Raw genomic sequence first — 13,907 nt, 5'->3', positions numbered from 1 at the left:
AAAGATCGTCCAGATGAGCTTTTATATGTTTTACATTTTCATATATATAACTCTAGGATTTGTCCCTGCGTGAAATGGGGTGTCATTTCCTTATTCGGAAGGGTCATGAATAATGATGTTGAGCTCTGCTCTGATTGGCTGTTCCACAGATTTGTGCAGGAGCTGTGGCGTACTCTGAAATACAAACGTGCAAAATAATCATCGTGAACACAAAAGTGGTGTGGTGCATATATTTCACATCTGATTATTTAGAAGATTATAATATCTTAAATGATAAACAATAGAGTTGTTAAGCATTCTTTAAATTGTCCATCATGAAGGATTTAACCTGAAGCTCTTCTGCTGAGGATCATAATTGATTTGGTTTCTGCCATTAGAAAACACTTTCCTATTGAGTGGATGTGGGGGATTTTTTCCTCCGTTTTCAAAAGCTTTATTCCTGAAAGCTTGTTACTAAGAGATTCAGTAGAGATGGAACATTTCCTCATTTCCCATCAGCATTAATTTATTATGATTAATGCCACAAACCACTTCTAATATAACACAAATGTTACTGTTTATATTTGAAAGTTGAAAATGTACCTTACTGCTGACCAAGACTGTGGTACTGAGTGCACTACTACTACACACACCAGCACAAACTCACACACATTCTGAAGAGTGTTCAGGTATTTTATTAAAACAGGAAAAATTCCTTTCAGTTGAGCATTTTCCCTGTAAAGGAAAAGACCTGCATAAAATGTGTGTTCTTCTCCTTATGTAGTAGTATGGGATTTTCCCCCTTCGTGTTGGTTATCTTATATGGGAGTGTGTAGATGGAACAATTAGGGCTGTGTATTTAAATGCGTAGACTGGAGGCACTAGAACTTAGGCTTTACCATAAATGAAATATAATATTGAAATATAAATTCTCAGAAAATACATAATGTATCGAAACGTATGTTTCTTCATATAGGCTACTCCCTTAAAGGACTTCAGGCATTAGACAAATATCAGTCTACGTTTTATTTTTAATATTATGGAAAAGACACGCATTCATGCGTGACAAAAAAAATAGGAAGCAAAATATATTTTTTTGTAATTCTGTGAATTACACTGCGCAAAACGAATGAGGAAGGGTTGGCTTTCCAGTCTCCGTAGAACTTAAAATATTCATTTTATTTTAGTTTTCGTGTTCGCATTTATGAGGAAAAAACAATGTTACAGACGCTACCGCTCTGAACCGGCACTAAAAGACGGCTTTAAAACTTTCACATAGACCTTAAACAGAAGACACAAGTTCTTTAAAGTGAATAATGTTTAGTATTAATTGCACCAATGTTTCATCAACCAATTGCTTTTAAGAAGTAAAAGCAGACAATATTAGATATAAGGCTTGGGGGCGTGCTGGTGCACGTCTCATAAATAGACTATAGGCTATACCGAAACTCAGTGTATAAATATAGCCGACTCCACAGACCTGAAAAATATATCTATATTATAATGTCTTCTGTTTTTTTTTTTTTGTTTTTTTTTACAATTAAAACTAAAAGTCTGTTGTAATGCAAGCCTCACTGAACATGTAACGAGTAAAATATTACTGAAAATTGATTAGTAATGCCTTACACTACTGCGTTACAGCAAAAAGTAACATGTTACTGTAATGTATTACTTTTGTAATGCGTTACTCCAACACTGGCAATGAGCATCTAGCGTGGTCATTGGCTGCCCTGCGGCAACTGCAGCAGCCTACCAATGAGCCTGGCGTGACGACACGCCCAATGAGGGCGCTTCGCGTCTCAGCCCGCCAGAATGGGTGTTGCTTAGCACAGTGTTTCCCAACCCTGTTCCTGGCGGCACACCAACACTGCGTGTTTTCTTTGTCTCCCTAATCAAGCACACCTGACTCAACCCATCAGCTCATAATCAGGTGGGTTAATGAGCTGATGGGTTGAATCGGGTGTGTTTGATAGGGAGACAAAGAAAACACGCAGTGTTGGTGTGCCGCCAGGAACAGGGTTGGGAAACACTGGCTTAGCATATAAAAGTACGGCTCGCAGACTGCTTCCCTGATTTTCATCTCTTCCGTGAAGCTCTACGCATAGCTGGATCCTGAGAGAAGCCGCCGCAGTCGAAACCAGCGACCAGCAAGCAGAGGAAAGCGTCAGAGGAAGCCGGTCGTCTTCGCCGCCTTCAGCCATCCGTGTCTGCTGCTCTATCCGGCGATAGTATCCTTTGCTCTACAGTGCGTGTTCACCGCCACGACACTCACTTCTATCTAAAAGAGCACGAGACGTTTTTGTCAAAATGTCTTGCACTTCCTGTTTCTCGTGCCGAGCCCCACTCAGCGCCAGAGACTGTCATGTGATCTGCTCTCTCTGCATGGGCGCTCTCGTCGGGGGGATGCGTCCATTGTGAGGAACTTCCGATGTGGACCCTGCGGGCTCAACTCTAAGTTTTCAAAATGGAGGCTGTCACTCCGCCCTCTGTAAAACTGCACAGGAAGAAGCGCCGTTCTCAAAGACCGTTCGAGCCTGATGCGGCATTTAAGCGCTCGCCAGAGCCTCTCCCTCGAGCTTCTCCCTCGCCTTCTCCGCCCCCCCTCCTGGACGCACAGCTGCCGGCTCCGGCCCTCACTGCCGTCGCTTCAGGGAGGCGTGGAAGGCGATACCTCAGATGACAGCTGCTCTATCCTGGCCTTAGACAGTGAGGATTGGTTGGGTTCTCACCACTCCGCCTCCAGGAATCTGGCCACACGCATGCTGGCATGGATGCGGTAATTATGCGCCTCCTCTCCATGGCCGTCGACCAACTCGGCCTCAAGTGGACAAAAGAGCCCGCGCCTAACAGACTGGACGGCTGTTTCCTACATTGCTGCCCCCAAGCGCCCGCATCCAGGTCGGCACCTTTTCTTTTTTTATTTTCTTTTTTTTTTATTTAACAGTCAGACATACATACAAACAAACCAACATAGTGCAGTAGTGAGCAATCTTGTAAATCCATAATTCCAGCAGTGGCAAGAGTGATTTAAGTGTTTGATCTGAGTGTGTATGTGAGCGGGTGTGAGTGTGGGTGTGTGTATGTGTGTAATCCATTTATTATTTATTACCATCACCATCCCACTCCCCACTACCACTATACTGCCAATATTGTGTTGGTAGATTTTTATTTCCATCCTACACTACGCAAGAGGTTTGTGGACGTGACTTTACAGGTCAGGCAGGAAATAAATGATTTCTTATATCACAGTTTATGTGCTTTAAAGGGGAACTTGGCAACTCTGGCCATTTGTTGGCTGATCTTCACTTTTGTTGTTGCGTGTTGTCTCTACGAGCTCCCCCTACAGCTGTGGGACGTATATTTCACAACACTGTCGTAAATCCCTCATTTGCGGCACCCTCCTCCCCCCTTCTGCCGCTCATGTGCATTTGTTATTATCGGAGCCGGACAACTTTATCATGTGGAGGTATGTCTACTGAGGTGGGTAACACATCACACACAGGATCATGTGGCGTGTGTGTTAATGTCAAATTGCTGAAGATGATTGGCCATAAAACATCAGCTGGTCTGGATTTCTGAACTGTCTGGGCACACATGAACACAATCTGCTGATAACAGACACTTTTACAGGGAAGCGCGTCAAATTATCCACTATTAACCACATTTTATGCCATACATTGGAGATCTGTACACTCCACATTTGTGTCCATTTTAGTAAGAGATATAAAATTATATCTTACATGTTTACTTACATCATAATAAACAAATGAATAAAGTGTGTGAAAGGTTTGATATTGTGTAGTGTGTGATCCTCCATCAGCAGCTGCAGTTTCTCTCAGCTGTATCAGTGCAGTCACTGTGACGTCTGACTGACAGAGGTTTTTGTACGACTCTTTATCACTGTGTGAACACATGCTGACTGTTGATATAGTGTTCACTCTGACAGTAATAATCTCCTGTATCTTCAGTCTGGACTCCACTGATGCTCAGAGTAAAATCACTGCCAGATCCACTGCCACTGAATCTAGATGGAGTTCCAGTATAACGGCTTGTTGCATAATATATGAGGAGTTTAGGAGCTTCTCCAGGTTTCTGTGAGTACCAGGCTAACCGATCATTACCATTCACATTACTGCTGGTTTTACAGTTTATTCTGACTTGTTCTCCTGGTTGAACTGCTGATATTGATGGACTCTGAGTTACAGTGATCTGTCCTCTACACTCTGGAAGAAAACACAAACAGAAATTATTAATATTTATTTCACATTTTAAGAGAATTTATAATTATTATAAAAACTGTATCACACAAACCTTGAGCAAACAGTGCAATGGTCCAGATGAAGATGCCGATGTTGTTCATAGTTGTAGTTTAGTCTTGTGTGATGATGAAGAGTGTGTGTGTTCTGCTCTCAGTCATGAAGTGTTAAACTCACAGCACTATAAACACTCTCAGAGCACTGAAGCATGTGCTGACAATGCAAAGAAGTGGGCAGGATTTACAACAGCTTGTGCTGACAACACACTCATATAAACATATTTGAAGTGTATTTATTGTTTATATATTGTTGTCTAAAAGTTTGGTTCAAGTTAACCAACTGGTGAATGCTAAACTGATGGCAGAGACCATTACAGAAATATGAAAAACAAAGTGAATTTATACATTATTATTTGTGTTTTTGAGTACTAATGTAACAGTTAAGTTAACTGTGTCAGAAGTTACAGGTGAAAGTGCTTAAAAAAGGGATCCTGTTGGTTCATAAGTGAAAGTGTAATGAACGTGTTCATGCTAATGAAGAGATAATTATTTTACATTTACATTTAGTCATTTAGCAGACGCTTTTATCCAAAGCGACTTACATCTGAGGGCTAAATCAAACATGTCATCGTGAAGAGACAATAACAACACAAGAAGTGCTCAAAATACAATTGTCACGAGGTGACGAAGTTGAAGTGGAACCAAGTCCCGCTGAAGTTGTGTTCCCCCCGGAACGGCGCCATTGTAACACCGGGCCGGTTCCGGTTGTGTATCTGTCACCATAACAACGGTGGCAGTGTTGTAGTACTCGAGACTCGGACTCGTCTCGGACTCGGTCTCGAGACCATATTTTAATGGTCTTGGTCTTGTCATGGACTCGTGTCCATTTGGACTCGGAATTGACTCGTACTCGAACATTTTTTTTTTTTAGGACTCGGAATTATTCCCGAGTCCACTCGAGTTCAATTAAAAATATTTTTCATGATAATAATTTTTCATGATAACAATAATAAAATATTTCTTTAAATTGATTGAAACGGCCAGTGATTGGTGATTTTCTAGTGCGCAACTGCGCATGACAAATTGTAATAAAATTACTTTTAACACCACCTACTATGTGGCCTTTTTACCCTAAACTGATCATATTTTTTAAACTCTAAGTAAATTCAGTAAAAAAAAAGGATTTCTCTAAATAAATAAAAGTAAATTAGGTAATCAACCCTCACTGGTCTCGGACTTGACTCGGACTCGACTCTCTCTGGTCTCGGTGTCAACTCGGACTCGAGTGAGGTGGTCTCGACTACAACACTGAACGGTGGCTAATGACAGATCAACATCAGGTGCGGGGGATTTGCGCTGGGATTTGTGATAGGGCTGTGGAGGCGAATGGAGTGTATAAAAGGAAAGTGAAGAGACAGTCGAGTGTGGTGTTCCCCCGGGAGAAATCGTTTCTTTGGTGGTGTCGCTGATTCGCGGAGACATCTGGAGAATTTTGTGAGGATTCTGCTATATTGAGGGGCAACAGCGATTGTATGAACACGAGTTGAAGACGTCAAAGGATGGGAAGTGAGTGAATTGTGGAGATTGAGTAAAGACTGGAGAACGCTATCACTGAGCCAGTGGTCGATCTGTAAGCAGGTGTCAACGTCTTGAACTTGATGCGAGCAGCGAGTGGCAGCCAGTGCAGAGATGAACAGAAGAGTCACGTGGGCCCTTTTGGGCTTGTTGAAGACAAGACGAGCAGCAGCATTCTGGATCATTTGTAGAGGTTTAGTTGCACATTATGGAAGTCCAGCCAGAAGAGCATTGCAGTAATCAAGCCTAGAAATAACCAGGGCCTGGACAAGAAGCTGTGTCACCTGCTCAGTTAGGAAAGGCCTGATCTTCCTGATGTTGTGCATTGCAAACCTGCATGATCGTGCTGGTCATCAAAGATTACTCCAAGATTTCTGACCGATCTTGATGGGGTGATTGAGGAAGAATTTAGCTGGATAGTGAAGTCGTGCTGTAGAGACGGGTAGGCAGGGAGGATGAGAAGTTCAGTCTTAGCCAGGTTGAGATGCAGGTGATGCTCCTTCATCCATGCTGAGATGTCAGCCAGACAGCTTGATATTCGTGCAGCTACTGAGTGATCATCTGGTTGAAATGAGAGGTAGAGCTTGGTGTCATCAGCATAGCAATGGTAAGAGAAACCATGTGCCTGTATGATGGGTCCCACTGATGTGGTGTAAATGGAGAAGAGGAGCGGTCCAAGTACTGAACCCTGGGGAACACCTGTGGTCAGTTGATGTGCTTTGGATACCTCGCCTCTCCATGCGACCCTGAAGGACCTACCTGTGAGACAGGACTCAAACCAGTGGAGGGAAGTTCAATATGTTTGATTCTTTATTAACGATCCATGTAATTTCAGGCAATGCTGTCCTTGCCTCATTTGAGCCCACATTTGTCCTGGAACATGAAGCTATGAAGCAGGCGTTCAAGTCAAGTCTCCTTTATTTATATAGCGCTTTTTACAATACAAATTGTTTCAAAACAGCTTTACAGAGATAACAGGAAAGAAAAGTTGTAATGGTATTGTTAAATTCAAAATTAAATGTTAAATGTCCCCAACTAAGCAAGCCAAAAGCCAATGGCGAACAAAGGCGAAAAAGGCGACAGTGGCGAGGAAACAAAACTCCATCAGTGACAGAATGGAGAAATAAACCTTGGCAGAACCCAGACTCAGTCAGGGGCCAGTCCTCCTCTGGCCAACGAACGATCCAGTTCATCAGGTTAGGGGTCGGAGTCATCACGCCGGTGTGGAGACGAGGTTGTTCAGGTGTCCATGAGGCCTTCACAGTGCTTGTACTGGCTAATAAAGCATGAAATAGCCCACCACACCAACTCTCCTGCCTTGCTGCAACTAGCTAATCTTTTGACTTTTAGAGATTCTCGGTGTGTGTGAGCTGGACGTGAAGGTAAATAATATAACTTATGCCTAAAATAAAATGCCATATATGAATACTTTACTTGGATTATTTTAGTTTTTTAAACTGTTTTTTTTTTTCTGTCATTGACTAGCAAGTAAAGGACACACAGTGGCTCTCCCAACATGAAGCAGTAAAAAACCTGCTAAGGAGCAAAACTGCTGTACTGGATGCCTTGGCAGACGAAGTAGAGACCCGCTAATGTCCTACTGCTAAGAGACTTATTCATTCCTTGCCACCTATCGCTTCATTGCCGGCCTTCGTCTGCAAGCTGATGTGTTCCTCACCTGGCACGCCTCTATAAGCTCTTTCAAAAGGAGGATGTCATGTTCCTGGCAATCAAAGATCGGGGAACTTAAATAACTCAGCCATGTTTTATCAAGTCTATTTATTTGTGTTTATATAGGGTACCACAATTAATCTTTTCACACGAGTGACTCTATATGCTTATTTTCTCCAGGTATCTGTCACCCTGGCCTTAATAAAGGGCACACACGACTCTGGTGGTCATCAACCTGGCTCACACCTGAGTAAGTTGACCTACAATTTGGAAGGCTCTTCAGGACTGGGTGCATTTCTGCATCTCTGCCGAACAGGAAAGAGGGAGAAGAGGGGTAAAGCAGGAGACAGACAGCAGTACTGCCAAAGATTTCAATCACAGGGATGATTATGTGGCTTTTGTCGGACTTTATTGATCTAAATGAAATATTGTACAGTTTTATTTATACTAATAGTTTACTGACATTTTTCATGTGTTTGATTAGGTCATCGGTTCCCAACAGGGGGGTCGCGGCCCACAAGGGGGCCTCAGCGAGCTCTGTGGGGGGTCACGGCATATTTTGAAGGTTTGAGCAATGAGCATTAAATAAAACTCCTTAACTTTTTTCTGTTCAAAATTTACAAAATCTATATGAGTGAGTTCATCATGAATCCATTTTCCAATCCGTGTTTTTGTCTTATCCTGAACCACTATGGTACACCTATAATAAGTGTTTACATTGGGACTATTTTCCACTGGTTCGGATCGCTGCCGCTGCGGAGTATTACAGTACCTGCGTGACTCGTCATAGACGTACACAGAGAGAAGTAGTGGGGGCGTGTTTTACCTCAGACATAGCAATCGATCTCAGAGTGGCAGTGCTGAAGCTTTGAGGCCACAGTGACACCTTGTGGTGAGACCAAACACTACGCAAGAGTTTTGTGGACGTAACTTTACAGGTCAAGCAGGAAATTAATGATTTCTTATATCACAGTTTATGTGATTTAAAGGGGAACTTGGCAACTCTAGCCATTTGTTGGCTGATCTTCACTTTTGTTGTTGCGTGTTGTCTCTACGAGCTCCCCCTACAGCTGTGGGACGTATATTTCACAACACTGTCGTAAATCCCTCATTTACGGCACCCTCCTCCCCCTTCTGCCGCTCATGTGCATTTGTTATTATCGGAGCCGGACAACTTTATCATGTGGAGGTATGTCTACTGAGGTGGGTAACACATCACACACAGGATCATGTGGCGTGTGTGTTAATGTCGAATTACAGAAAATGATTGGCCATAAAACATCAGCTGGTCGGGATTTCTGAACTGTCTGGGCACACATGAACACAATCTGCTGATAACAGACACTTTTACAGGGAAGCGCGTCAAATTATCCACTATTAACCACATTTTATGCCAAACATTGGAGATCCGTACACTCCACATTTGTGTCCTTTTAAGTAAAAGATATTAGGTTATCTTACATGTTTACTTACATCATAATAAACAAATGAATAAAGTGTGTGAAAGGTTTGATATTGTGTAGTGTGTGATCCTCCATCAGCAGCTGCAGTTTCTCTCAGCTGTATCAGTGCAGTCACTGTGACGTCTGACTGACAGAGGTTTTTGTACGACTCTTTATCACTGTGTGAACACATACTGACTTGTAATGTGTAAACTCTGACAGTAATAATCTCCTGTATCTTCAGTCTGGACTCCACTGATGCTCAGAGTAAAATCACTGCCAGATCCACTGCCACTGAATCTAGATGGAGTTCCAGTATAAAGGGTTGATGTATAATATATCAGGAGTTTAGGAGCTTCTCCAGGTTTCTGTGAGTACCAGGCTAAATGATTATTACCATGCACATCACTGCTGGTTTTACAGTTTATTCTGACTTGTTCTCCTGGTTGAACTGCTGATATTGATGGACTCTGAGTTACAGTGATCTGTCCTCTACACTCTGGAAGAAAACACAAACAAAAATGATTAATATTTATTTCACATTTTAAGATAATTTATAATCATTATATAAACTGTATTACACAAACCTTGAGCAAACAGTGCAATGGTCCAGATGAAGATGCCGATGTTGTTCATAGTTGTAGTTTAGTCTTGTGTGATGATGAAGAGTGTGTGTGTTCTGCTCTCAGTCATGAAGTGTTAAACTCACAGCACTATAAACACTCTCAGAGCACTGAAGCATGTGCTGACAATGCAAAGAAGTGGGCAGGATTTACAACAGCTTGTGCTGACAACACACTCATATACACTAGAGTTACACAATCATGACTTTATTTAGTGTGTTTATTGTGACTCCTGAGACACTGAGGATGTGCAGATGAACGTCCATCTCTGTGTCCATATTCAGTCATGTGACCATCATCACTGCTACACTTCCACTAGATGAAGCGCCATCACTAAAGTAAGATCATGAATCATGAGTGTGTTCAGAAAGTATCAGGACTGATTGTGAATCTCTAATCAGAGTTCATGGTGTCACTCCATCTATCATGAAGCCTCATGTGTGTCTGAAATCATCAGATGGAGAAGAAACAGGCTGTTAAAGATGGACACATATTAGAGCTTGTTCACGTTTCATGAGATTCAGAACCAGTCCAGATACTTTTATAACACACCTTGAATATGAAAACATGCAAAACACAACTTTTAGATCTTCATTGTCACACTTTCTATTGACTTTGGCTCTAATATTCAATAAAGTCATTATTTGAACAGATTCTCACTGAAGATTGAAGTGTGAAGCTGCAGGTTTTTCTGTCAATCATGATGATTGATCTGCATATGAAGAACAGAAGCATCATTATGACAAACTCCACAACATCATCATCCATGATCAAAGAGGTCAAAGGTCACCTCAGAGGTCACAGCTCATCCCATATATTTCTTTAAACAGTGTTATATCAGAAAGCATTTAGTCAAATCTGAATGAGTGAGTGTTGAGAAGAGCTGAGGATCTTCTAATATCAGTGTGTTGAAGTGTTGTTTCTCTCTCTCTGCTGGAGTGTGTGTTCACTCGAGTGGAATAGAGGTTTTTGTACGAGTGTTTCATTAGATTGGATCACTGTGGTACACATTCGGTGGAGGAACTAAACTGGTGATCAGTAAGTCTGTCCATTTAATCACCTAATAAAAATATAATTTAGATTTCAGAAAGTGTTTTACAGTTGTTAATAATAAATGATTATTTTGATGATTAGATGTTGTGGTAAAACTTTACTTCAAGCTTTAATGTACGATACATTATAAAGGTTTTTATAATGTATGTTATAATGCAGTATATATATTTTCTTAAATAATTGCAACCACATTTAAAATGTATTATAATACTTAAAATATCTTGTTTCATCTGAAATTGTTTGTTTTTCATGAGTGTGAAAATGAATAGATAATATTATAATGTGTTAAAGCCTTTGTTACAATTATTGATGAGATCATACATGCATTATAATGAGTAAAACAATATATAATTAATGCATTAAAAATACCTAGGCTTTAATTAAAGTGTTACTGATATTTTTGTATAAATATTTAATCTAAAACAATGATATTATTATCAGAATAGCATTATTCCTTTCAACTAAATCAATACAATTCTAAGCATATCTCTATACTGTGTCTCACTATGAGTTTATTCAGTTTATTACAGGTTTGTTTTTCCTTCATTTATTTCTACACTGAGTTCATATTTAGTTCATCTTTTATTGTAGAAATCATACATGTAAAAAGAGATTTGACATCAGAATGTAAATGTTGCTCCTTTCTGTAGTTCAGTCAATGATACTGAATCTCTTTTGCTCATGTTGTGCTTATAATTCAGTGCTTTATAATACAAACACAGACGTTGTTTTCTAGTTCTTATAAGTTATATACATTTCTTTTTATGTGAGCTTGAGTCAAACTTTTACATTGAGTTTTTTATTTGTTGAATATCTCACTTGAGGACAAACTAACTTTTGGGATTTCCAATTAAACTGAATGAAAGCAGTCTGTGTATTGCAATGTTTAGTTTGATTGATGCGGTGTGTGTGTGTGTGTGTGTGTGTGTGTGTGTGTCTCCTGCAGCTGGTCCCACAGTGAAGCCCTCAGTGTCTCTGCTGCCGCCCTCTTCTCTGCAGATCTCTGGAGACTCAGCCGCACTGCTCTGCCTGCTCAGCTCTTACTCTCCACAGGGGGCGCTGGTGAGCTGGACACTGGACGGGTCAGAGGTCACCGAGGGGGTTCTGACCAGCGCAGAGAGCCAGCAGGACGGCCGCTACAGCCGCAGTAGCGTCCTGACCCTCAGCAAAGCACGCTGGGAAGAGGGAGAGCTGTACGTCTGCAGAGTAACACATGATGGAGCTCCTCATGAGGTCTCGTTCCACAAGAGCTCTGAGTGCTGATGTTTCTCTCCTGAAGATGAGCCGTATCTGAGTGTCCTGTGTCAGGCAGGATTCACATGAGTCTAGTGCTGCAGCTGGAGTGCTTTACAACTCAATACTCAAACAGTGTGTGTGTGTGTGTGTGTGTGTGTGTTTGCTGCAACATTCAATAAAGCTTCTCAACAAGTTCACTTTGTGTCTGACAACATCATTCAACTAACAGATGAAGATGCAGGAGCTTTTCAGAAGGTTGATGTGGCAGTAAATGTCAAATAAAGCTCTTGGGGTTTGAACATGGTCTCTGGAGACAGAGCTGCTCTATTCTGAGAGATCACAATCACTCCACCCTGACAATGCAAATGGGCTTTCAGTCTCACTCTCTGATTGGTCACATCATCTGGACTGGAACACTTTCACTTCTGCTGCACATTTACATCTAAAGAAGGTTGTGATACTTCATATATATAAAGTATAATAAAATCATTAAGAAACCATGATCACAACTCAAGAATCAGCCGTTGTGACAGTATTTGTGTAATAATGTAAACATTTCTAATAAATATGGAGTTCAGTCATGAAACTCTAGATCAGGTTCTCCAGCTGGACACATTTTGGACGTCTCTCTAATCTGACAAACATTTCAGGTGTTGCAGTCTCTCTATATTCAAATGTCAGAAGTGAAAATATATGTAGGCTACTAAATATTTATTAGATTAATTATATGAAATAGTCTAAAATGGCTGGATTGTCTGAGAGGAAAAGTAATTATTAAGGCGTATAATTCTTTGACGTGTTGACTCCAAGATGTCTTTGATAACATTATGATAGCGTTGAGGAAGAAGTTTTTTTTTTGTAAAGGTGTAATTCACTATGAATACCACAATGAAATGTTAATGCAATATCAGTAAAGATATTTGTCAAATATACAAGATTACAGTTGCAAAAACAGAACAGTTTATTGAAAATAAGCAACAATACAAAGAAAGTGTCACAGTCTGCGTCTCCAGCACTACACTTCCCAAGATCCTCTTGTCTCCTCTCCTGAACTCACTCCCTCATTAGCCACCTGTTCCTCGTTTTGTTCATCTGTTTCACCTGTTTTCACCCCATTTAGCTTAATTCCTCTGTGTATTTAGTTCAGTTCAGTTCCATTCAGTCTTGGTCGGTCGATGTTGCATGTTACCTTGTGTTGCTCCTACCTGTATTCTTGTGATATATATTGATAGTAAAAGTTCTCTTCGTTGTAATCTGGACTCTGTCTGCTCTTCTGCCTGCACCACACCGTGACAGAAAGTAACAATAATAATGTCAATACAACACAAAGAAATGAAATTTAAACAAAGAACAGAAAATTATTGAGAAATAGGCTATTAAAAATAAAAAATACAACAACAAAAAAGGCTGTTTATAGGCTATATGCAATGCAAATATTTTAATTTAACTTTAGTTTTAACATGAACATTATTTGTTTAGGTCCAAATAGAAAGTTTAACTTTAACATTTTCAACATTTATTGAAATTATTTTTGAACAATTGAAGTTTTCTAATTAAAATGAACATTTCTTTGTTTAATATAGAGTAATTAAGAAGCAGGCTTTGGAAAACCTTCTGGCATTAGTGCTGCGACTGCGGGCGGTTGTGGAGAGGATTTCATGGACTTTCAGCGACAATTTCCACTGCAACGACATTGTCGTTTTGAATGTTCACTTTTAATAAGGAAGTCCTCCTCCACGTCCTGTCCATCCTCTACAAGTTTAGAAAAGAGTGATGTGTGCTGTGGCAGTGGCTTTGGACATGGACGTTTTTTGCAGCATGTTGCATTTTTGGCAACGGTGAAATTTGTTTTTGGGAAAAACTCAAAATGTGCAATTCCCTCAGTTGCGGGACACAGCGACCTCGGCCGGTTAATGACGCCGGACACAGCTGTTACCGGTTGCTCTGTTTCTTTGTGAGGAATTATGTCACCCAGCCCAGGCCATGATGGGATTTCTTGGATTTCGGTTTCTTTCGTTGTTGTAATAAACAGTTCTCCATCGAATTCCCTTGTGGTCAAAGAGGTGAACTGGT

At 40.7% G+C, this 13,907-nt stretch overlaps 2 gene segments (V, D, J or C); both read right to left on the bottom strand.

The window, feature by feature from the left end:
• Positions 1-3,767: 3,767 nt before the first annotated feature.
• On the bottom strand, positions 3,768-4,489 carry LOC148964961 (immunoglobulin kappa variable 3-15-like). The segment is given in 2 exon segments: positions 3,768-4,202; positions 4,291-4,489. Coding segments are annotated over 2 exon segments (375 nt in total).
• A 4,309-nt stretch (positions 4,490-8,798) lies between these two features.
• Positions 8,799-9,854, bottom strand: LOC120468078 (Ig kappa chain V region K29-213-like). The segment is given in 2 exon segments: positions 8,799-9,421; positions 9,510-9,854. Coding segments are annotated over 2 exon segments (372 nt in total).
• Positions 9,855-13,907: the final 4,053 nt, after the last annotated feature.

The sequence above is a fragment of the Pimephales promelas genome, chromosome 25, assembly GCF_988280905.1.
Source record: "Pimephales promelas chromosome 25, fPimPro1.hap1.1, whole genome shotgun sequence".
Classification (NCBI taxonomy): Eukaryota; Metazoa; Chordata; class Actinopteri; order Cypriniformes; family Leuciscidae; genus Pimephales; species Pimephales promelas.
This window is presented reverse-complemented; position numbering and strand designations above follow the sequence as displayed.